Here is a 23,977-nt window from a genome sequence, read left to right as displayed (position 1 = left end):
CCAACACGTAAACACATTAAAATATTGAAGGGAAAACGAAACCACTCTCTGTCACAAGAAAAACGGCTTTACATTATGCGTTATGAAAATGACTTTACGTTACCTGCTACATGCCATTATAAGGTCTCTCTATATGTTTCTATTACTAGTTGCTACAATGATGTTTCTGTAGTTATCATTCTCCTCACAAAATGTTTCTGTCTTTTTTATCATCAACTTTTGTGTGTGTGTGTGTGTCTTCTCATTATTCTAATGCAACTTCTCAATTCTTCTTCTTATGATATGTTTACAAATTTTCTTATGCCAGCGCCAAGTTGCTGTTCTTGTTCATCCAGCTCTTGATCATGGTGACAGTGCTGAGTAAGTCTACTGTGGTGTTTTGTTTTACTTTTTCTAACAACAGATTTCTCTGTGTGAAACTCAGACTGTTTTACCTGCAGACAGCATGCCACCACACTACCGCACCACAATATATTCATTTCTTTTTCTTTCTAAAAAATAAATCTGTCTGCAAGTGAATTTGTTTCGCTATCAAAATGAATTTTTTCCATATAAATTTTCAGGGACAACCCTTTTGCTGCTGTGGGTTCTTTTACATGCACCAAGTGCATGCTGCATACGGGACTTTGGTTAATGGTTTCATCCGAAACACTAGCATCCAGACCACTGCTCATGGTGTAGTGGAGGGTGGAGAGTGAAAATCCTGGTTCACATAGGGGAATCGAACTCGTGGACAAAATTCTGTAGAAAAATCCACTCTGATAAGAAAACAAATACACTTGCAGGCAGCAAAAAATATGCAGGGGTGGCGCTACACTGTAGCAACACTCTCTCTGTAGAGGGAGCAGTCCAAATTTCACACAAGTTGTAACAAAAGAGTACTATAATACAATGCAATACAATGCAATGCAATGCAATACAATGCAATGCAACAAAACACAACAGAATACAAGACAATACAACAAGATACCAGACAAGACGACACAATACAATGCAACACAATACAACAAAATGCAATGGAACACAACACAAAACAATACAACAAAATACAAAACAATGCAATGAAACACAATATACACAATCAATACAATTCAATGCAATGCAATACAATACAATATAAACAACACATTGCAATACAACACAATCAATCAATACAATTCAATGCAATGCAATACAGCATAACACAACACACTGCAATACAACACATCACAAGACAACAAAATACAACACAATAATAATGTAATAATATTCTATTTTTATATAGCGCTATAATACAAGCATGAGCAAGCTCTAAGCTCTTTACGATCCAGTAACTAAAGTGAAACAAGAAAGCATATAAAAAGTAGCAGAAACATAAAAACAGAATCATTAATATTATAAAAAAAACAATGCATAAAACTCACAAAGTAACATACTATCAACACTACAACTGTTACACTCCAACACTCACACTAACACCCACACACAGACACGCACATGATTAAACGGCTGCAACACAATACACACAATCAATACAATTCAAAGCAATGCAATACAACACAATACAAGACAATACAACACAATGCAATAAAACACAATACAAGATAATAATAATAATAATAATGGACACTTATATAGCACACTATCCAGAAATCTGCTTTAGGTGCTTTACAAAAACGCTTTTGTTAACATAAAACATTATATCTATGTTACATACACACACCAAAATGTGACTACACACACACACATACACACACACATGCACACACACACACACTGCATACATACATTTTAACATACATGTGTATCTAACAGCTACCCTAACACATATGCACACATAGGCATGCACAAACTTACATAAACACACGCACACACAATACACATTCATATACATGCATGTAGTTATGTACGCATACATATGTATACACACATAGTCAAGCACAGCTGACGCAAAGGAAGTGGACCTGCCACAACTGAACTTATTGCTGAGGGAAAAGGTGAGTTCTGAGACGAGATTTAAAAGATGCAAGGGAATCAGAATAACGGAGGTTATCAGGGAGCTTGTTCCACGTCTTTGGCGATTGAAAAGAAAACGATCTGTGTCCATAGGTCTTACTTCTAACCGTGAGGTATCCTGAGAAGTCGAGTATCAGAGGAAGAACGGAGCTGGCGAGACAGGGTATAGATATGGATGAGTTCAGAAAGATACTTGGGGCCAGATCCGTTGACCGCAGAAAAGGTCAGAGTGGATAGCTAATAGTCTATTCGATCAGAATAATAATACAACATAATACAATACTATGAAACACAACACAACACAACACCACACCACACCACACCACACCACACAACACAACACCACACCACACCACCACAACACCACACAACACAACACCACACCACACCACACCACACAACACAACACACCACACAGCACAACACAGCACAACACCACACCACACCACACAACACAACACCACACAACACAACACCACACAACACCACACAACACAACACAACACCACACAACACAACACCACACAACACCACACCAACACAACACAACACAGCACAGCACAACACAACACAACACAACACCACACCACAACACAACACCACACAACACAACACAACACAACACCACACCACACAACACCACACAACACCACACAGCACAACACAACACAACACCACACAACACAACACACCACACAACACAACACAACAGAACACCACACCACACAACACAACACAGCACAACACAACACAACACCACACCACACCACACAACACAACACAACACAACACCACACAACACAACACAACACCACACAGCACAACACAACACAGCACAACACCATGAGAGCTCACCATCAGGGGCCAGGTCCTGCACACACAGGTCCTGTCGGTCCTGCCCTTTCCTTGCAGCCCCTCCAGGTAGGGAACTGGTGCCGTAGGCTCTAGGGTCTGAAAAAAAAACACACACCATTCAACCGGCTCAGAGATGATGACCACACACGTTTCAAGTTTTAATTATCCTTTCACTCCTATTGGAGTATGGAGGATTACTGCAAAATAATCTTTTCGTGCCCAGAACAAACATTTCCAAATACACAACAATGTCACATAAAAGTTGAGAAAACACAAAAGTCTTTTAACTCCAAAAGTATAACTAGGCAACATTTGCAAATGTATTTGCAGATACATACACAAAGAAGAATAATGTGCTGCACGCACACACAAACACACACACACACTGGTAAAAATGCAAACATGCATGCATGGCCCACACACTCACACATACGCAAAATCAAACCGTGTTGCTTATAAACCAGCTGACCACAGAATGGGGCCGTTTCAGGGATGGACATAATACATTTACACACATGCATGCAGACATACACATACTACCATGCACACACACACACACACAAATGCACACATGCAAAATTATATACACATACAAACTCATGCATGCTTGCATGAATGCACATACAGATGCATGTACACATGCAGATACATACACAAAGAAGAATAATGTGCTGCACACACACACACTGGTAAAAATGCAAACATGCATGCATGGCCCTGCACACACCCAGACTCACACAAAGCAGACCAATACTCTGTTCCAAGTGATATCAAATTCAATGTATAGTGGGTTTTTTTTTCTTTTAATAAAATTCATTGTATAAGCATCCAACTTTTTTTTTTATCAGCTGCAACAAAACAATCAAGATTTTTTTTTTCCTTCTTAAAACTTCACCATTTTCTTCCTCTTCCCCACTCCCACTTTTTCTTTCCTGCTTCAAAATAATGTGATGTATAATGTGCTCCATGAGCATTGTGTGTGACGCTTCAGTCTTCATAAAAAGAACGTGAATTAGCGTTTGAATAGTTGGTTGGATGTCTGTGAAGGGTTATGCATGAAAGGTTTTGTTTTTGTGTTTCGATGCATGTTTTGCACATCAGATTTTTTCACTGCACAGCGCATGTGAGCATGCTTTTATTTGGAAAGGTGCTACATAAATGGAATCATGATTATTTTCGAAGCTTCTCCCTTATCCCCTCTGTCTCTCTTGAACAGTACAGTCAGACCTATGCTAATGCCCTATGTGGAGTGAGGCCTGGAGGTAACGCGTCCGCCTAGGAAGCGAGAGAATCTGAGCGCGCTGGTTCGAATCACGGCTCAGCCGCCGATATTTTCTCCCCCTCCACTAGACCTTGAGTGGTGGTCTGGACGCTAGTCATTCGGATGAGACGATAAACCAAGGTCCCGTGTGCAGGATGCACTTAGCGCACATAAAAGAACCCACGGCAACAAAAGGGTTGTTCCTGGCAAAATTCTGTAGAAAAATCCACTTCAATTGGAAAAACAAATAAAACTGCATGCAGGAAAAATTTTTTTTAAAATGGGTGGTGCTGTAGTGTAGCTACGCGCTCTCCCTGGGGAGAGCCGCCCGAATTTCACACAGAGAAATCTGTTGTGATAAAAAGAAATACAAATACAAAAACAGCAGGGCTTTTTTGTTTGTTTGTTTGTTTCAGTTTATTCATTCTCACAGAGCTCAATATTGTATATTTTGTGGTTGCTTTGTTACTTCCTGATTCATTCTTACTTAAGGTGTGTGTGAGTAACAAGTGCACTAAATGCAAGCAGGCTGGTGACATTACACCAAAATTCTTGAGTTCTCTCTCTCTCTCTCTAAAAATGGTTCTCTGCTGACGCGTCCACACGGTCCCCTTGTCCTATGTGTGGTGGTGCTTCAGTTGAAGATGAAACTCATTTCCTTTTTATGTATAAGTATTATGAAGAATTCCAAAGAAATGCTGAATTTTCAACGGTGAAAACTTAGAGAACATGAACCTTACCAGTACGCTTTTGACAGATGATGAAGTAAGAATAAGATCACTAGCGAAATTTATCGCCCCAGCTTGGGATAGTTGGAAAAAGAAATTATCTTCGGAAGCCTTATAGAAAAAACACTGTTACCCTGATGCCAGTTCCACAGTTTACAATTTTGAATGACTTTGCAGAAAGTTGGATGGTCGAGCTTTTTCATTTTCCTTTTTAATCTTAACAATAATTGTATTTTGTGATTTTGTTGTTGTTGTTTGCCGTTGATTTTCATTTTACTCTTTGCAATGTGTCAATTTCTCTGTAAACCGCCGCTATTCTTTTGTTCACACATTGTCCCCCTTGCCAAAGGATAGTACTGTTAATGGCAATGAAACAATGTCTGTGTCCATGTCCGTGTTGCGTCTCTCTCTCTCTCTCTCTCCTCTTCCTCATTCCTCTCTCTCTCACCTGTGCGTGAGGACAAGGTGAGTCTGTGTACAGGTGAGTCTGCCCTGTTCAGCACATCGCCTGGACGTGGGGACACCACACTGGCCCTGGCCTCGCCCACACTGGGATCTGAACCACACAGCACAGACACGTAAAGTGATGCGGCACGCAGGCACAAAATGTCACAGCACAGAAGCACAAAATGACACAGCAGGCACATAAAACAATATGGCAAAGAGGCATAAAATGACACAGCGCAGAAACACAGAACAACACAGGACAGAGGCATAAAACACCGCAACACAGACACATAAAATGCTGCAGCATATATGCATAAAACATATGCTGACATAAACTGACATGGGACAGAAGCATAAAACAACACAGCACAGACATAAGAAAAAAATCCACTATGGCACTCGCGCATGAAAGGCCACAACACTGGCATATAAAACAGCACCACTCCGATGCACAAGAAGACCAAAGCACAGATGCCATCAGTGCTCCCTCCTATCCATGTCTTGTAAACACAGTGCATCAACCATGTTGCCAGAAAGAAATCCTCTAAGCAGCAAGAGCAGTTTAAAAACGAAACAAAACATCAACAACAACAAAAAAGTTGTGTTTTTTTTCCTTTTGGGGAGCTGTGGTGGACGGGGAATATAACTGGCACTGAGTACAACAAGAACACAGGCTTTCAACCAAACATCAAATGCTTGACAGGGCGAAAACGAGGGACACAGTAAAATTAACAAGGCACTTAAAAACATAAAAACCAAGAGTGTCAATTCCATAGTATGTTGTATTTGCTATCTCTAAGCAAGCTTTCGAGAGGAAAAAAAATCTGTATGTGCAAACACTACACTTACACACACACACACACACATGACCCATGCTCACCAGAATATTAATCTTGTCACGACATGTTAAGAACTGCTCTGTCCAAAAGCAATTGATTCACTTGAGAGAGAAAAAAAAAATGACACACTATGACGTGCCATTGTGGTGTTAGCACTGACACAAAATCTGGCTTGTCAAGGTATTGTTACAAGACAAAGGCCAGATCCTATTTTCATGTCTAAAACACAACAGCAGGCTGAGAAGGGGGGCATGGTGCCTTTGTCACTGGGCACACTCTGCCACTTTCAGCCTTTATCAGCACAGCTGAATCATCAAATCCACTCTCAGTCTATCTTCACAGCTTCCACCGTCACGTCTTCTGATACCACACCAGAGAACACATGAAGGTTCTGAAGTCATGAACCAAAAGACCTGACACAACTAAACCCTGGCAGCTTCTTTTTCAAGGCAGCTGACAGAGTGACAGGGCTCTTGCAGCCAGTGCAAGTGCCTCAAAGATAAAGATTTTTTTCTCTTTACTCTCCTGTGTGTGTCTTTTCTTGTTGTCACTGTTTTTTTTAAATACAGTTTAGTTCACATGTACAACCACAGTGTGGTGTGAGTTTGAACGGTGGTTATTACAATTTTGTGTATTCATCAATAGGGTTAATCTATTTTACAACAAAAGTAAATCAATTCGGAGTGGAAGAAGTTCACATACTGAGTGGTGACTGACATCCTGACCTGTCAGCTCAGTGATGTGACAGCCCTTCACTGATGAGTGTATTTGTTGGCAGCATTCTAGGGGTTACCTGGTTGTGTAAGCAATCATATACAATAACAATTTATGCACCCTCATTAGGGTCTGTCTGCAACTGTTTAGAGAATAAACTGACGTAATTTACAGTTGGGGGCCAACAGCAAAGTGAGAGCTATTATGATCGATGGTTTCTCCACAGCCACGGGAATTCATTTACAGATTTAATCTTTTTGCAAAGGACTATGACTCTCAAACCAGGATGCAAGATTGCACTGGCTCTTAGAGCTGCAGTCTTATGGGCTAGTTGGCCTTTGGGAACCATCCCCAATGCTGACTGTCCTAGAGCCCACTTGGCCAAGAGAGTGGGATGTAACTTGGACAAGACACTTTCCATTATTATCAAATTCTAGCGCAGATAATCAGGACGGCAAGTGCTGCCTCCTCTGCTGTTCTGATGGTCATAGTTGGACACAACTGACTATCATACATACTTTCACACTCATGCGCGTGTGTGTGTGTGTGTGTGTGTGTGTGTGTGTGTGTGTGCACATGCGTGTAGAAAAACTGAAGCTAGTCAGTCAGGCTTTGTGTGTGTGTGTGTGTGTGTGTGTGTGTGTGTGTGTGTGTGTGTGTGTGTGTGTGTGTTCCTGTGTCTGTCTGTGTGGGTGAGTGAGTATGTGTGTGTGGAGGGGGGTGTGGTGGGGGCGGGGCGGGTGCCGGCCATAACAGTGGCACTGGCAACAAACAAACAAACACAAACAGTCCAGCAAGGATTGAACTTGAAGCCCGTTCCACAGGGCAGGGTCAGCTGTGCCCACCTGCTAATCTGGCCTTGATTTAATCCACCCTCACTAATCCCTCGCCATGACCAGGTAGTGAGTTGTGAGCGCCCCCTCCCCCCCCCCCCCCCCACATCCGCCCACACCTCCTCCAGCCTTCCCAAAACACTGACATTTGACATTGTTGCTTCAACAGTTCAGCCATAGACTTTTCATTTTCAGGACTGCTCATCTGACTAAAAAAAACCCAACCAAACAAAAAAACAACAACAAACTTACACTGTGTTCAACACAACACTCTATCAAATCTCAGAAACATTCACAAGCACAAAAGCACCCAGTACAAAAACGACAAGTTCATGGCATATTATTTTAAACAGTAAGCTCCTTGAGATAAATAAGACCTGGCTGTCCTGAGGACATCAGCCCTTCCACTTAATTAATTATCCCCAGAACAAAAAAAATCATGAAAGGAAAAAAAAAAAAAAAAAAAAAACCCAAACCCCAAAAATCCTTAAAGGCCACACACACTCTAAAAAAAAACCAAAAACACACACCAAAAACCCCCCCCAAAACAAACAAAAACAAAACAAAACAAAAACAAAAAACCCACATCGGCAAATTACACTGCAGAATTATTATCAGATTGGACAGCTAGTATCCATCCTTGTGTTTACTGTATCACCAGTACCAGTATCAGCATCAGTAGCTCAAGGAGGCATCACTGCGTTCGGTCAAATCCATATACACTACACCACATCTGCCAAACTGATGCCTGACCAGCAGCGTAACCCAACACGCTTAGTCAGGCCTTGAGGGGGAAAAAAAAAGAAGTAAAAAATAACAAAAATTTATTTAAAAAAATAATAATTAAAAAAAAAAAATATATATATATATATATATTGATATACACATATACATATCACTACCTATTGCAAGACCAAAACAGCACAGAAAATACATCACAGACTGCAGAAAGAGGTGGGGGGGAAAGTCCAGGTTTGCTGGAAAAAAACAGAAAGGGAAATGGAGACAAAGAGTGAAGGAAGAAACAGGCAGAAACAAAGAGAGCAACAGAAAAGAGGCAGAGAAATGGCCAGAAGGTGGGGATGGCATTTAGAACAGAATAGAATAGAATAGAATAAACAGAATGTCTTTATTACCAAGTGTACCGGGGTCGGAATATCAGGGGGGGAGGGGGGATAGTACATAAAAAGCTACAAACATAAACAAAAATCATACACAAACACAGACACAGTAGAATTTAGGATACATACATGTGCATATCAATAATAAGAACTGAAAGACCCCCCAGTATCCCCATGGAGGGTTGGGTGGGGTGGGAGGATGGGGGTGGGGTTCTAACACACTGGCCGGTCATCAGCGTGGTCAGAAGGCACTGACCAAGAAAGGAAAAAAAACAACACAACAGCACAGTCTGCATGCCTCCAGAACCGATGTGCCTGGCCATGCCTTGTCCTGAGACAGCAGCGTATACATTACAAAGTTAGATATTCACTGGACTGATTGTCACCTTTGGAACACCCGAAAAAAGTGTTTTTTTTTAAAAAAAATATCTTTTAAATACCGTAAACGTTTTTTTTCTTTCTTCTATTTTTGTTACACATACACATGCAAAACGGGAAAATAAATCAAATGTTATACGAAGAATACCCCGGCCCCAAAAGGTTACTTCAACTCTCTTCAGAGGGTGAGCCCTCCACCCCTTTGCCCCAACATTTGTTTCTGTCCATCTAAGAGTTCTATAACCCCCTGCTTGTCCTTGTCCATGCAGTGACAGAGACATTTGCAGGAATGTTACAACCTTTAGTTAGTCATTTATCTTTGTTGAACACACACACACAAATAGCAAACACACACAGAGCACACACACATACGCATACCCCCCCCCCCCACCCCCCCCACACACACACCCACCCCCTGCACCCCCCCCCCCGCCCCCTTGTTACACCCAACACCTCTATCAACTCCACCAAAATCCCAATAATTCAAGATCAAACAAACAGTCCACCCAGCCAGGTGACAGACAGCTCTCCCATTTCTCTCTCAGCCTCAGACCCCTGCCTATCAGTTTCAAAGGCTGCAAACCCATGTCAGCGACACTTTCCCCTTTCACCAAACCACACACAAGTAGTCAGGGAGTGGTGGTGGTGGCAGGCGATGACAAAATCCTCTCCGTGGAAAGAGGGGCCGGGGACAAAGGCACATCAAAGAGGGGCTCACAGGTGCTGGTGATCACCTGACCGTGGGCTCCCAGTCAAGATAATCCCCTCCCCCCCACCCCCACTCCGCACCCCCTAAAAGTCCCCTCATTATGCCCCTCTAAGCTCCCGGTCCCCTTCCTCTGATCCTGACACCAGTTCAATGATTCCTGACACCACACGGGCTGAACAGGAAGTGACAAGGGTGTGTGTGTTCTAAGGTTTTAAAACATCTGTTCACACTGTGCAATTTTAGACCCCCCTCTAGCCCTTCCATCATGCCTCCACCCCAACCCCCTCCCCCCTACCCTCCCACCAAAAACAAATCCATATCTATATATGTCTAGAAAGAGAGAGACATATATAAAGGAGTGAGAACTTATTATAATGTAAACTGCAAACTTTTGGGGGGGGGGGGGGGTGAGGAAGCAAATGTCCAACAATGAAGCAAACTGTCGGAAACTGTTAACTCTCTAACAAGAAATGATCAACACCATCTTCAAACAATCTTTCTGAAAAGCTGGGTATAAAAGGTTTTAAAAAGCCTGACATTAAAAAAAAAAAAAGTACAATCATGAGTATTTGAAAGTTTCCTCCCCACAGAAGCATGTGATGTGTTGATCAAATTTAGTTTTAGATACAGTTAGGTGAGGTATTTTACCTTCATGTGGATATGTATGCTGCAATGAAGATAAAACTGAATGACATTCTGTACGCCACATTTACTTCTTGGGCACTTTCCTGAAGTGTAAACATACTCCCGTTCTCACCCTCTGTTCTTGCTTCATGATTCTTTTTTTTTTTTTTTAATAATTTTCCCGATAAAATGTAACTGTTTTGATAGAAGGGATAGTAGACAGGGGTTCAGAGAACTGAAAACTGGTTTCACAGCTGGTTGATGTTTGAATGTTTATCACTTGAATGTGTGTGTGTGTGTGTGGGGGGGGGGGGGGGGGGGGAGTGGGGGGTTGGGGGGGGGGGGTGTATGTATGCATGCACTCTCTTGCAAATTTTACGGCACTGATGGGGGCATAATTAGGTGTTGATGCAGTGGGTGTTGGAAGAGGCAGATGCGTCAGAACATGTTTCAGTTTCAGCTTCAAGGAGGCATCAAAGCATGCAGACTAATCCATATAAGCTACACCTCATACACTGAAAATACAAAACACAAAGAAGCAGATATGCCTGACGTTCACACAAACCCAACATGCTGGTCAGGGCCTTGACAGGACTGGAAGACCAACACAAAACCCTTACAGCAATAAAAGAAAAGATAGCCAGACACAAGACGAAAAACACGCAATAAGAAACCCCTACAACTTATCTTAAGATGGAGACGGGGAGGAGGGGTGGGTGGGTGAGAAGTGGGGGGAGGACACACACACACACACACACAACTGTTCCTGCACTCACTCACTCTCTCTCTCTTCCAGCAGTTCTTCCCATTGTGGACACACACCACAGGAGGATCAAACCGTTTGTCCGCACAACAATCACCGGTTGTGATCAGCCAGGCGTGAACAAATGATGACCGACTGATCGATCATCATTCCCTCCCTCCCTCCATCCCCCACCCCCACGCAAATCTCAGCAGCAGAGAGAATCCACGTCCGCCATCAATTGTGCATGGATACCAGATTCCCCCAGCTGATTCCGCCCTAACACCCCGTCTCCAGCCTGAAAAATGAAACCAGGGCCCAACCCGCAGCTATCAGAAATCAATAGGCAGGCGATGCTTCCAGGCTCCCACTCCCCACCCCACCCCCTCATGCACCCAGTCCAGCTTCCCTCTTGATGATAATAACATTCGATATTTATATAGTCATCTTTAACCAGTTCTAGCAATGATAATAACATTGGATATTTACATAGTTATCTTTAACCAGTTCTAGCAATGATAATAACATTGGATAATTACATAGTTATCTTTCCCCAGTTCTAGCAATGATAATAACAATGGATATTTACATAGTTATCTTTCCCCAGTTCTAGCAATGATAATAACATTGGATATTTACATAGTTATCTTTCAACAGTTCTAGCACCCAGTCCATTGGCTTCCCTCTTTATGATGATGATGATGATGATGATGATGATAATAATAATGATAACGACAATAATAATAACAACAACAATAAATGACAATAATAATACCCATAATCATAATAATGCTTGTTTATATCTATTATCTTCCAACTGTTCCTTGGATGGTCACTAGTCTTGATCTATCTCTGCACAAGATTCAGTGCCAGATAAATACTCATTACAATTATTATCATAAACTAAGTGCTGTATAAATACTTATTGTTATCATCATCATCATCATTATTATTCAGATTGGTCACCATCCAATTTTCAGAGAGGAGGAGTTTGTATTATACTCAAAATACACAACTATCCGCGATAATTCATTGTCCAACCATGAAGACATTTTTACTGCCAGTCTCTTATCACCTCTGCCTTCACACCTTGTCCAAACAAACAGCAGCATGTTGTATTGTATTGTACTGTATTGTATTGTATTGTTTTTTGTCACTCCAGTTTTCTCTGTTTGAAATCTGGGCTGAGACCCAAACCATAAGTAGAGCGTGTTGTCAACAGTGCTGCACCGTTCCTCATTTTTTCTTTCTTCCTAAATTTTTTTTCTTCACAAGTGTGTTGTTTTCTTTCTTATCAAAGTGGGATTTTTCTGCAGAATTCCTTTGTTGTCGAGGGTTCTTTTATGCACACTAAGTGCATGCTGCACACGGGACCACGGCTTATCGTCTCATCTTGAATGACTAGAACCCAGTCCACACAATTCAAGGTCAAGCAGAATACTGAATAGAAATCCTGGTCCATATATATATATATAGGGACTCAAACCATGGACACTCACTTCCTGGTCAGGCACATTACCACCAGGCCACTGCTGCACATGTGGCTGTCAGTGTGTTATCAATCACCCTGGCCTCTACGCTGCAGTCTTCTTGGCTTCCCACCCAGTCCAAACAGACAGAGCATGTTTCAATCATTCATCCCCATCTCAGAAACACCGGCACTCTGTCTAGTCCCTGTGTCTTGTCCCCCCCCCCACACCCCCCAACCCCCACCCCCCGGAGAAATTTCTAGAGTGAAATTAAATTGTGGAGAATGGGATGCTCGAACTGAGCAACAACACATCAATACATCAACATCCATCCATCCTCCATACATTCACATATATCCCCTCCCCTCCCCCCACACATATGTTCACACATACATGCATGTGTCCTCTCTTTAATTACTCATCTACAATGTGTGTATCTCTCTTTCTCAGGTCACTACCATCAGTAAAAATATGGGTGGTTTTTGTATTTGCATTTGTATTTCTTTTTATCACAACAGATTTCTCTGTGTGAAATTCGGGCTGCTCTCCCCAGGGAGAGCATGTCGCTCCACTACAGCGCCGCTCATTTTTTTTGCATTTCTTCCTGTGTGGAGCTTTATTTGTTTTTTCTGTCGAAGTGGATTTTTCTACAGAATTTTGCCAGGAACAACCCTTTTGTTGCCGTGAGTTCTTTTACGTGCGCTAAGTGCATGCTGCACACTGGACCTCGGTTTATCATCTCATCCCAATGACAAGCGTCCAGACCACCACTCAAGGTCTAGTGGAGGGGGAGAAAATATCGGCGGCTGAGCCGTGATTTGAACCAGCGCGCTCAGATTCTCTCGCTTACTAGGCGGACGCGTTACCTCTAGGCCATCACTATAAGAAGACAGCCAGACTACAGAATGCTTCATCCGCAGGGACAAGAGGGACCCTGGTAAGGGGAGCGGGAATAGGGGAAGGGGTGTTGGTTGGGGAGTGGGGGGAGTAGGGATGGGGATAGGAAGCTAGGTGTGTATCTTGGGTACAGCCCAATATGCTGAGCCAAGATGCAGCAGAGCTGACTGTACATGTAGTGGAATCTATATCAAACAGGACAACATGGAGACCATCATCATGAAAAGGTGGTGGAAACAGAATGGACATGTCATGCAAAGACAGCGAGGTAACACCACCAGGACAGCCCTTCACTGGACACCGGAAAGATGCAAGAGAGGAAAGCCCAAGAACATCTGGCACAGAGCAGCTGACGGAGATCTGAAGACCTTTGAAACACCTTCTGGGGTACCATTCAGAGACTGGCCCCAAATAAGACAAGAGCGTCCATTCTTCGTTGCTGCCTTACAAGCCAAAGGACTTAACTCTCTCCATACGAACAGCGAAAGAGACGATGTTAACAGTGTTTCACCCCAATTACCATCATCAAAATATTGCAAGCAGAAGGCTCTTATACTGAATAATTGAATGCTGACAAAGAATACCACAATTCTGATGACAGAAGCTAAAGGCTGGGTCATTCAGACACCCACTGGACATCCGAGGGGTCTGTGTTGAGGAGAAGAGAGGACTGGCCATACTGAGTGAGTTAAGGAGCAGTAAGTAACAAAGTTACCTCCCCTACACTCCGAACCAGCCTCTGGCTCTGCACTGTGCTCGGGCGATCATTGAGCGCATGGCAATGCACACAACATTCAACAAATATATTTTGTTTCATTGTTAATTCATTTACTCAGGCTTCAAGAAATGATTCATCACTCTCAGGAAGATTCCCCTTGAACCTGCCCACACTTGTCTCAGAAGCAACCCTCACCATCTCCCCACCCTCACCCCCCAACCTCCTTGCCTGACCCGTCAACACACTGACACACACCTCCCCCATGTTGTGAGTGTCTATTAGCAGTGTGGCCCCAGCCTCCCTGACACCACAGTCAATAACAACCCACTGTTCCACTCCACTGCCCATTGATTGGTCCCCGCCACCTGCCAACTAGAGACCTGCATCTTGTATGGTGCACCACTGCTGTCAAGAGAACAAGAATTTACCGAAAGACCTGCATCTTGTACAGCCCACCAATGCTGTCAAAAGAACAAGAATTTACCAAAAGACCTGCATCTTGTACAGCCCACCAATGCTGTCAAAAGAACATGAGTTTACCGAAAGACCTGTATCTTGTACAGCCCACCAATGCTGTCAAAAGAACAAGAATTTACCAAAAGACCTGCATCTTGTACAGCCCACCAATGCTGTCAAAAGAACAAGAGTTTACCAAAAGACATGCATCTTGTACAGCCCACCAATGCTGTCAAAAGAACAAGAGTCTACCAAAAGACCTGTATCTTGTACTGTGCATCAATGCTGTCAAAAGAACAAGAGTTTACCAAAAGACCTGTATCTTGTACTGTGCATCAATGCTGTCAAAAGAACAAGAGTTTACCAAAAGACATGCATCTTGTACAGCCCACCAATGCTGTCAAAAGAACAAGAGTTTACCAAAAGACCTGTATCTTGTACTGTGCATCAATGCTGTCAAAAGAACAAGAGTTTACCGAAAGACCTGCATCTTGTACAGCCCACCAATGCTGTCAAAAGAACAAGAGGTAGCCAAAGCCATCCATATCATATGGTGAATAACAGCATGACATTGCTGCTGGCAGAATAATCCCACTGTTTTCCCAGATGAAATCTGTAACTTTTTTTTTTATGCTGGATGTTTGCCATAGAGAAAAAAAAACAACCCCCTCCACCCCCCCACCCCCACCTGCCCTTACCCCCCTCCTCCTTCCCCCCCTTTCCCACAAACTCTGTGCTTCCTAGATTACCACCATCCCCCCCCCCCCCCCCTCATCCCATGCCCTCTGCTTCCATGACGACCAAGACCAAACAACAAACAAACGGTTCTCTCTTTGTTCTACATCTGTGTCACTCGGCTACACACCTGCCCTGAATATAATTACAATGGGCTGAAGTCCCATGCTGCCGGCAACACAACACAACTCCCCCCCCCCCCTCCCCTCTTTCTTTCTTTTCTGATACAGTGTTTCAGTGACATCAGTCCGCTGTGATTCATAAGAGAGCCTCAATCATCACAAATTCATGAGTAATGTTTCAATCAATGCCTGTGGATTCTGTTACCCATTCAAGCCACTGTCAGTCTCTCAACAGCTCAGTGATTATAAGAGAAGCATCTGATCCTTGAATTGTTGCTGTGTGTGCTTGCTGATCACATGAAAGATGCGTTTAAGGTATTGGTTTTCATATTTGATTGTTATCGTTTTAAAATAAGAAGCAACTTTATTGTCTGTAAATACACCAGAAATTTACCTTCTGGATCAAGTACATATGACATAAAACACATGAAGCGCAATCACTTTTAAAACACGAGCATTTATAAAATTATGCAGCACTGTAACTTAATAAAATAGATGTTGACTAGTTAAGAGAAACCACATGTCACTGAGACTGAAATACAGGAGAAGCTAAAGATGTGTACATCACAATCAGTAAAAAGAATTTATGAAAATAACTAAGTTTTACAATAGATTCATGACTAAAATCAATGTAAACTGTATATGAAAACATGTTCTATAACACAATAAATAAATGAATAATAGATGAATTAATACAAATGTAGGAGAGCGTGGGGGCAGGTTGGATGTTTGGTGAGTTTGTGGAAACAGGACAGGTGGAGGGTGGAATCTATGATGAACAATTGAAATAAACTGAACAATTAAAGAAAATTGCAAAACAAACAAACAAACAAACCAAAAAACCCAATAAATTAATTGAATTTGTAAAAGGGCAAGTCACTGACTTAACGTCTATGATGAGAAAACAATTTTCATCATCTTAAACCAGACACATCTGGCTTGGTACAGTATCAAAAAGACCATGGCATATCCCAAGAAGCAGACCACAAAAAACACTGAACACAGGCTTCAGCCTGTCACCCTTTGTGAAACACTACTCTGGTCATGTCAAACCAGTCCAGTACCTTCTTTCCTGCCATTTCCCTACGTCAAAGACTGTCATAAGCTTGCAGTTTGGCCAACAGCGAAGTGAGAGCTGTATGATGAATTGTTCCTCCACTGCAATGGGGAATTCTGATCAAACAGAAGGCAAGAAAGCACTGGCTCTCAGTTCTGCAGCCTTGGGGGCTAGCTGGCCTTTGGGGACCACACCAATGCTGACTGTCCTAAAGCCTTCTTTTGGCCAAGAGAATGAGGATGTTACTTGGGCAAGACACTCTCTGGTCTGACCTAATTCTAGCCCCAGTTAGTCAGGACAGGAGTGGTCCCCTCTGTTGTTTGATGGTCATAGTTGGACACGACTGACTATCATACATACTCCATCCTCCTCCTCTCCATACATACTCCTCACCATACATACTCCATCCTCCTCCTCTCCATACATACTCCATCCTCCTCCTCACCATACATACCCCATCCTCCTCCTCACCATACATACTCCCATCCTCCTCCTCACCAAACATACTCCCATCCTCCTCCTCCTCACCATACATACCCCATCCTCCTCCTCACCATACATACTCCATCCTCCTCCTCACCATACATACTCCATCCTCCTCCTCACCATACATACTCCCATCCTCCTCCTCACCATACATACTCCCATCCTCCTCCTCACCAAACATACTCCCATCCTCCTCCTCCTCACCATACATACTCCCATCCTCCTCCTCACCATACATACCCCATCCTCCTCCTCACCATACATACTCCCATCCTCCTCCTCACCATACATACTCCATCCTCCTCCTCACCATACATACTCCATCCTCCTCCTCACCATACATACTCCATCCTCCTCCTCCTCCTCACCATACATACTCCATCCTCCTCCTCCTCCTCACCATACATACTCCATCCTCCTCCTCCTCACCATACATACTCCATCCTCCTCCTCACCATACATACTCCCATCCTTCTCCACCATACATACCCCATCCTCCTCCTCACCATACATACCCCATCCTCCTCCTCACCATACATACTCCCATCCTCCTCCTCACCATACATACTCCCATCCTCCTCCTCCTCCTCACCATACATACTCCATCCTCCTCCTCACTATACATACTCCATCCTCCTCCTCCTCACCATACATACTCCATCCTCCTCCTCACCATACATACTCCATCCTCCTCCTCACCATACATACCCCAATCCTCCTCCTCACCATACATACTCCATCCTCCTCCTCACTATACATACTCCCATCCTCCTCCTCACCATACATACTCCATCCTCCTCCTCACCATACATACTCCCATCCTCCTCCTCCTCACCATACATACTCCATCCTCCTCCTCACCATACATACTCCATCCTCCTCCTCACCAGTGTCCCCTCTTTCTTTCTTTTTGTCATTTTCCATGGACACATGACAAACAATGTTCCACATGAGTCATTTATATAGTGACTGCACTGCTGTTACTGCGGTCAGGGTAACAGTTCCCACAGTGATGTTCATGTGCCACCTAATTCAAAGCCGCCGAGTAGAGGCATCTGTTTATTCTTTTCAATTCATTTATTGAGATAGACAGACAGATAAATAAAGAGAGAGAGAGAGAGAGAGAGAGAGAGAGAGAGAGAGAGAGAGTTTCAATTATCTAAGAGTGTGTGAGCGTGTGTGTGTGTGTGTGTGTGTGTGTGTGTGTGTGTGTGTGTGTGTGTGTGTGCACGCAGGCACACATGTGTGTGCATGCATATACATGCGTGATGATAAAATTTTATTCTAAAAAAAAAACCCCCAAAAAACATACCCCACTGAATCAACAGACATCACCTTAGCATAAAACAACAATGTGTGTTCTACAGTTATGGTTTTTGAATGAAAGAAATACACACCATCAACCCAACTGCAATGATTCTGAATCTTTGCTCTTCTTGACACTCACACTGTGTTTTGATAATGTGGCCAGAATCCATACTTCTATCCCTTTTATAACAAAACAAAAACGAAAGAATCTCGGCAAATGCATTGTACTGTCTGTCCACTGCAGCAAGCCAAGCAGACATCATCTATGTCCCCCCCCTCTTCCGTCACTTCCCTGTTTCTCCCTTCTCCTTTAGTTCATTCCCTATTTGCTGTCAGTGATTCCAGTTTTCAACTGTTGCAGCTTCAGTAAACACATTGTTCACAGTGCTCACTCCCCCCCCCACACCCCCACCCCCTCATTTCCCCTCCCTTCCTCCAGAGATGAGGTATGATATTGATCAGTCCTTGGTTTCCATAGTTCTGCTAACCAGAGAGGAGGAAAGGTCACTCCAACAATACACATGTAACACACAGCTCAACAGACTGCTCTGCTTTGCTTGGCTGGCCTTGTTTCAATCATGCACAATTCCAAGCTGCTTTGAAAAAGAAAACGAAAAAGAAACACACACACACACACACACACATACGCACACACACACACACACACACACCAAGCATCAAAGAGCTCTGTGCCACTTCAAAGCAGCCTTTTTTTTTTTTTTTCGTGACTGTTGTATTTCATACTGCATCCACTTTCAATGGGTTGGAATCAATACTGGTTTTCACAAGAATGTGACAAAAGATCTGTGGTAAAAACAACAAAAAACAAACAAACAAACAAACAAAAAGCATCCTGGTTGAAGACAAAGAGGGCGAACAGAGAACACGCTCACCACCCAATGCCCCCCCCCCCCACCCCCCAAACCCCCTCCCTCCTGCCACCCCCCTGACTCATTAAGAGTCTGATGAGACCCGGCTTCACATCAACCACCTCACCATCCCACTCTCCCTCCCTCCCTCCAGACCACCTCATTCATTCCCACCATTCCACCCCTCCATTGCCCCCACCTTCCCCCCAAAAAGATGTCCCCTGATGTACATGAAAAAACAACCACCACCACCTCCACAGAAAAAAAAAGAAAGCATGCCTTGTGTTATTGTGAATCAGAAATCCTCAAAAACGGTCCAAAACTGACAAAAGAATACATCTAAAAGACAGAAGCATGTCCAGAACTGCAGAAGTTGTGCCTCTGAGATCTCCAAAGAAAACAATAAATGTCAAGACACAAACTCCAGCTGTTCTTACTGTACTGCTACAAGACTGAACAATGTCAAGACACAAACTCCAGCTGTTCTTAGTGTACTGCTACAAGACTGAACAATGTCAAGACACAAACTCCAGCTGTTCTTGGTGTACTGCTACAAGACTGAACAATGTCAAGACACAAACTCCAGCTGTTCTTGGTGTACTGCTACAAGACTGAACAATGTCAAGACACAAACTCCAGCTGTTCTTGGTGTACTGCTACAAGACTGAACAATGTCAAGACACAAACTCCAGCTGTTCTTAGCGTACTGCTACAAGACTGAACAATGTCAAGACACAAACTCCAGCTGTTCTTAGCGTACTGCTACAAGACTGAACAATCACAATACTTTCCAATCACAAGACACAACACCCCACACAGAAGAACCACCACTGACCGCAGGCAGCCTGCGAGGAGCGCAACAGAGTCTGAAGGCGGTTGTAGGACCAGGGCAGCGGCGACCGCGACAGTGATGACAAAGATGGTGACGACGACGATGACGACAGTGGCGGCTGAAGCTGGGGGTTGTCTGGCAGCGGCTGCTGCTGGTGCTGCTGCTTGCTGACCAGGCGGGACAGACAGGCGTCTTGCTGGGTCTGCAGCTGTAAACCACACATACATGGTGAACATATACATCATATCAAAATGCAATACAATACACAATACAGTACAGTACAGTTTCAGATTCTTAAGGAGGCATCACTGCGTTCCGACAATTCCATACACGCTACACTACATCTGTTAGACAGATGTCTGACCAACAGCATACCCAATGTGCTTAGTCAAGCCATGAGTGCATGCATATATATATTTCGTGTACATATCAGAGTGGATTTCTTCTACACAATTTCGCCAGAGGACAACGTTATTGTTGACATGGGCTTTTTTTTTTTTTCCCAGTGCATCAAATGCATGCTGCACACGGCACGGGACCTGGGTTTATGGTCTCATCTGATAGACTTGATGCTCAGTTTAATTTTTCCAGTCAAACTTGGGAGAAAGGACGAAAGCTGGATTCAAACCCAGACCCTCACAGACTCTGTATTGGCAAGATAAGCGTCTTAACCATTCTGCCACCTCCCTCCTTACAATACAATTACAACACAATAAAACTGAGGTTAAAGGTCCTGTAGCCTTTCACAGCCATAGGTGCGGCAGTGATTTCATATCCCCTGTGTCTTGGGCTCAGCACTGGAAGGCAGGACCCCCCTCCTCTCCTTCCTCATACACATACAATGCACCTTTATCACTCCCACTGGAAACTAATCTCAACGTTCAAAGGCTTGACACTCACAAAACACAGTCTCACTCATTGCTCACAGTTGAGTCCATCCCACACACAAGCATGTCCACAGAGACTGAACTATAGATTTCGAAAAAGTAAAACATATCAAGGTGAATAAGTAAATGCAAGTGACATATTAGAACTGCTTATGAACTGGGTCTGTTGAATTTTAGTTCATTCTCTCTCTCTTTGGTGTGTGTGTGTGTGTGTGTGTGTGTGCGTGTGTGTGTGCGTGCGTGCGTGTGTGTGCATGCACGCCTGTGTGTGTGTGTGTGTGTGTGTGTGTGTGTGTGTGAGTGAGTGAGTGAGTGAGTGAGTGAGTGAGTGTGTGTGTGTGTGTGTGTGTGTGTGTGTGTGTGTGTGTGTGTGTTTTGTGTCTGTTTGTGTGTGTTTCTGTTTGTGTGTGTGTGTGTATGTGTGTGTATGTATGTGTGTGTGTGTGTGTGTATGTGTGTGTGAATGCGTCTGTGTGTGTGCGCGTGCGTGCTTGCATGTGCATGTGCTGAGACATGCTTTGCATGTGTGTGACTGTGAATATATGTGTGCGGTGAGAGAGAGAGAGAGAAAGAGAAAGAGAGAGAGAGAGAGGCGAGGAAAGAAAGACAGGGACAAAAATACAGGAAAATTTAATAAAATTTATTTTCTGGTGGTAATAGAGTAGATATGAGAGATAGAGAGAGAGGGGGAGAGGGAGGGGGTGGGAGACTAATAAAAAGAGAAAGAGGAGGGGCAGAGAGAAAAGAAAGGGGAGAGGGACAGATAACAGAGAAAGAAATGATGGGACAGAGAGAGGGAGAGAGAAATGGCTGAGAAAGATATGGACAAAGTACAAGAGAAACAGGATGGGAGAGAAAGAGAGAGAGGGGGGGGGGGGAGTGGAGCATGAGAAAGAGACAGAGAGGGACAGATGAGAGAGAAAGAGAGAGAGAGGGACAGATGAGAAAGAGAGAGAAAGAGAGAGAGAGGGATGATGGGAGAAAGGCTCAGATAATAAAGATATAGACATTCAAGTCAAAATCAAATGGCTGGCTGTCTTGGGTCAGACAGTTTACCTTCGCTTTCAACAGTCTACACCTCCACACCACACAGTCTGGATCAGCGGTCATGGTGTTCCTTCACTTCACAACACTTTTCCTTTTTTTTTTTTTTTTTTTTGGTATTAAAAGTTTGGATTAATTTTGGCCCATGTTGTCATTTTTTTTTTTTTTTTGGTCACCATTTGTGTTTCCCTTGCTGACGTTAACTGTTATCGCTCTGGGCCCCTGTGTCTAGGAGGAAGAACATACTGTGAATATCCATCATGATTCTTCTTCTTATTGTTATCATTGCTATCATCATTGTATGTGGAGTGTTGGCCTAAAGGTAACGCGTCCGCCTGGGAAGCGAGAGAATCTAAGCGCACTGGTTCGAATCACACCAGCAGTCACCAGTATTTTCTCCCCATCCACTAGACCTTGAGTGGTGGTCTGGATGCTAGTCATTCAGATGAGACGATAAACAGAGGTCCTCTGTGCAGCATGCATTTAGTGCATGTAAAAGAACCCACAGCAACAAGAGGGCTGTCCCTGGCAAAATTCTTTAGAAAAATTCACTTCCATAGGAAAAGAAATAAAACTGCAGGCAGAAAAAAAAAAAAAAAAAAAATTGGGTTGCGCTGTCAATGTAGTGACGCGCTCTCCCTGGGAAAAGCAGCCCCGAATTTCAAACAGAGAAATCTGTTGTGACAAAAAGAGTAAATACAAAAACAAATGATAACTGTATACAAATATCATTTCCATTCTACTGAACACCGTGTCAAAATCAACACCCCTCTCAATGGCACACATCACACAATCCAACCCTTTCGGCCCCCGGTCTCCCTCCAACTCAAACCAAAACAGATTCTCTGTGACTGTGTGACCTCATGCAAAGGGGAAGCTACCACCAAACACCATGAACCAAATCTGCTTCCTTTCAACGTGCTAAGACATGTTATTCATACCCACCCACCCACAGCCTCTGCCGCCCCACCGCCCCCTCCACTACCGCACCCCCCACGACCCATGACCTTTTCCTCCCCCCCCATTTATTTATTTATTTATTTATTTTTTTTTATTCACCCAGAGTTCTAACAGTTAAAGATCCCTTGCAGATAGCTTTCAAACGTTCCTCTGTCACCTTTCCACCTCTTTTACTTGTGTCCTTTTCGCTTGACTGAACCTGAATAATGCCCAAGGGGGGGGGGGGGGGGGGGGATTGGGGGTAGGGGTGGGTGGGAGAGAAGCTTAGGGTGGTGGGTGGCACTAGGGTGGGGAGTGAGGAGGGTGGTGGTGGAATCTTCCCACCCGACATACTGAACTTGCTATCACGGAGAACGATAACGGGGGAGAACGGCTCCTCTGCCATAAACAAACAATTGTGTCTCACAATGCCAAGACAGGGCACGTTTTGAGCTCAGGACTGGTAGCTTCTAGCATTTTTTTTAATTTTTTTTTGTTTTTTAATATCTTTCTGATTTATGGTTCAATGACTTTGCAAAACAAAACAAAAACAAACAACAACAATAACGAAACAGGTGGAAACATAAGTGACGTGGGATGGTGTGGCGTGGTGACTGGTGGGGTTGGGGGAAGGGTGGGGTGAAGGGTAGTGAAGCAGAGAGAAAGAGAGGGAGAAGAGAAGATAGGGAGATGGGAAGAGAGAGAGAGAGAGGGAGAGAGACAGAGAGAGAGAGAGAGAGCGAGCAAGCGTCACACCTGATATCAAAGCTATTGACTAGTACACACGTACTCCCTGTTGAATCATTGCCTGCTCTGTGAATATGTGTGTGTGGGCGTGTGTGTCTGTGTGTTTGTTAGCATGCGTGCGTGTGTGTGTGTGTGTGTGTGCAAGTGTCTCAAATGTTACTGTTC

At 43.6% G+C, this 23,977-nt stretch overlaps 1 protein-coding gene across 1 annotated transcript in view; it reads right to left on the bottom strand.

The window, feature by feature from the left end:
* Positions 1-23,977, bottom strand: part of LOC143283507 (uncharacterized) — a 151,940-nt gene that overhangs the window by 24,699 nt on the left and 103,264 nt on the right. Inside the window, exons 10-12 of the mRNA XM_076589751.1 lie at positions 20,199-20,403; positions 5,288-5,395; positions 2,851-2,946 (exon numbers count right to left, since the gene is read on the bottom strand). Coding sequence (XP_076445866.1) covers positions 2,851-2,946; positions 5,288-5,395; positions 20,199-20,403 — 409 coding nt within the window. The remainder of the gene's footprint in view (positions 1-2,850; positions 2,947-5,287; positions 5,396-20,198; positions 20,404-23,977) is intronic.

This window comes from Babylonia areolata, chromosome 6, assembly GCF_041734735.1.
Source record: "Babylonia areolata isolate BAREFJ2019XMU chromosome 6, ASM4173473v1, whole genome shotgun sequence".
Lineage (NCBI taxonomy): Eukaryota > Metazoa > Mollusca > Gastropoda > Neogastropoda > Buccinidae > Babylonia > Babylonia areolata.
Note: the sequence above shows the minus strand (reverse complement) of the source record. Positions and strands in the feature narration are given on the sequence as shown.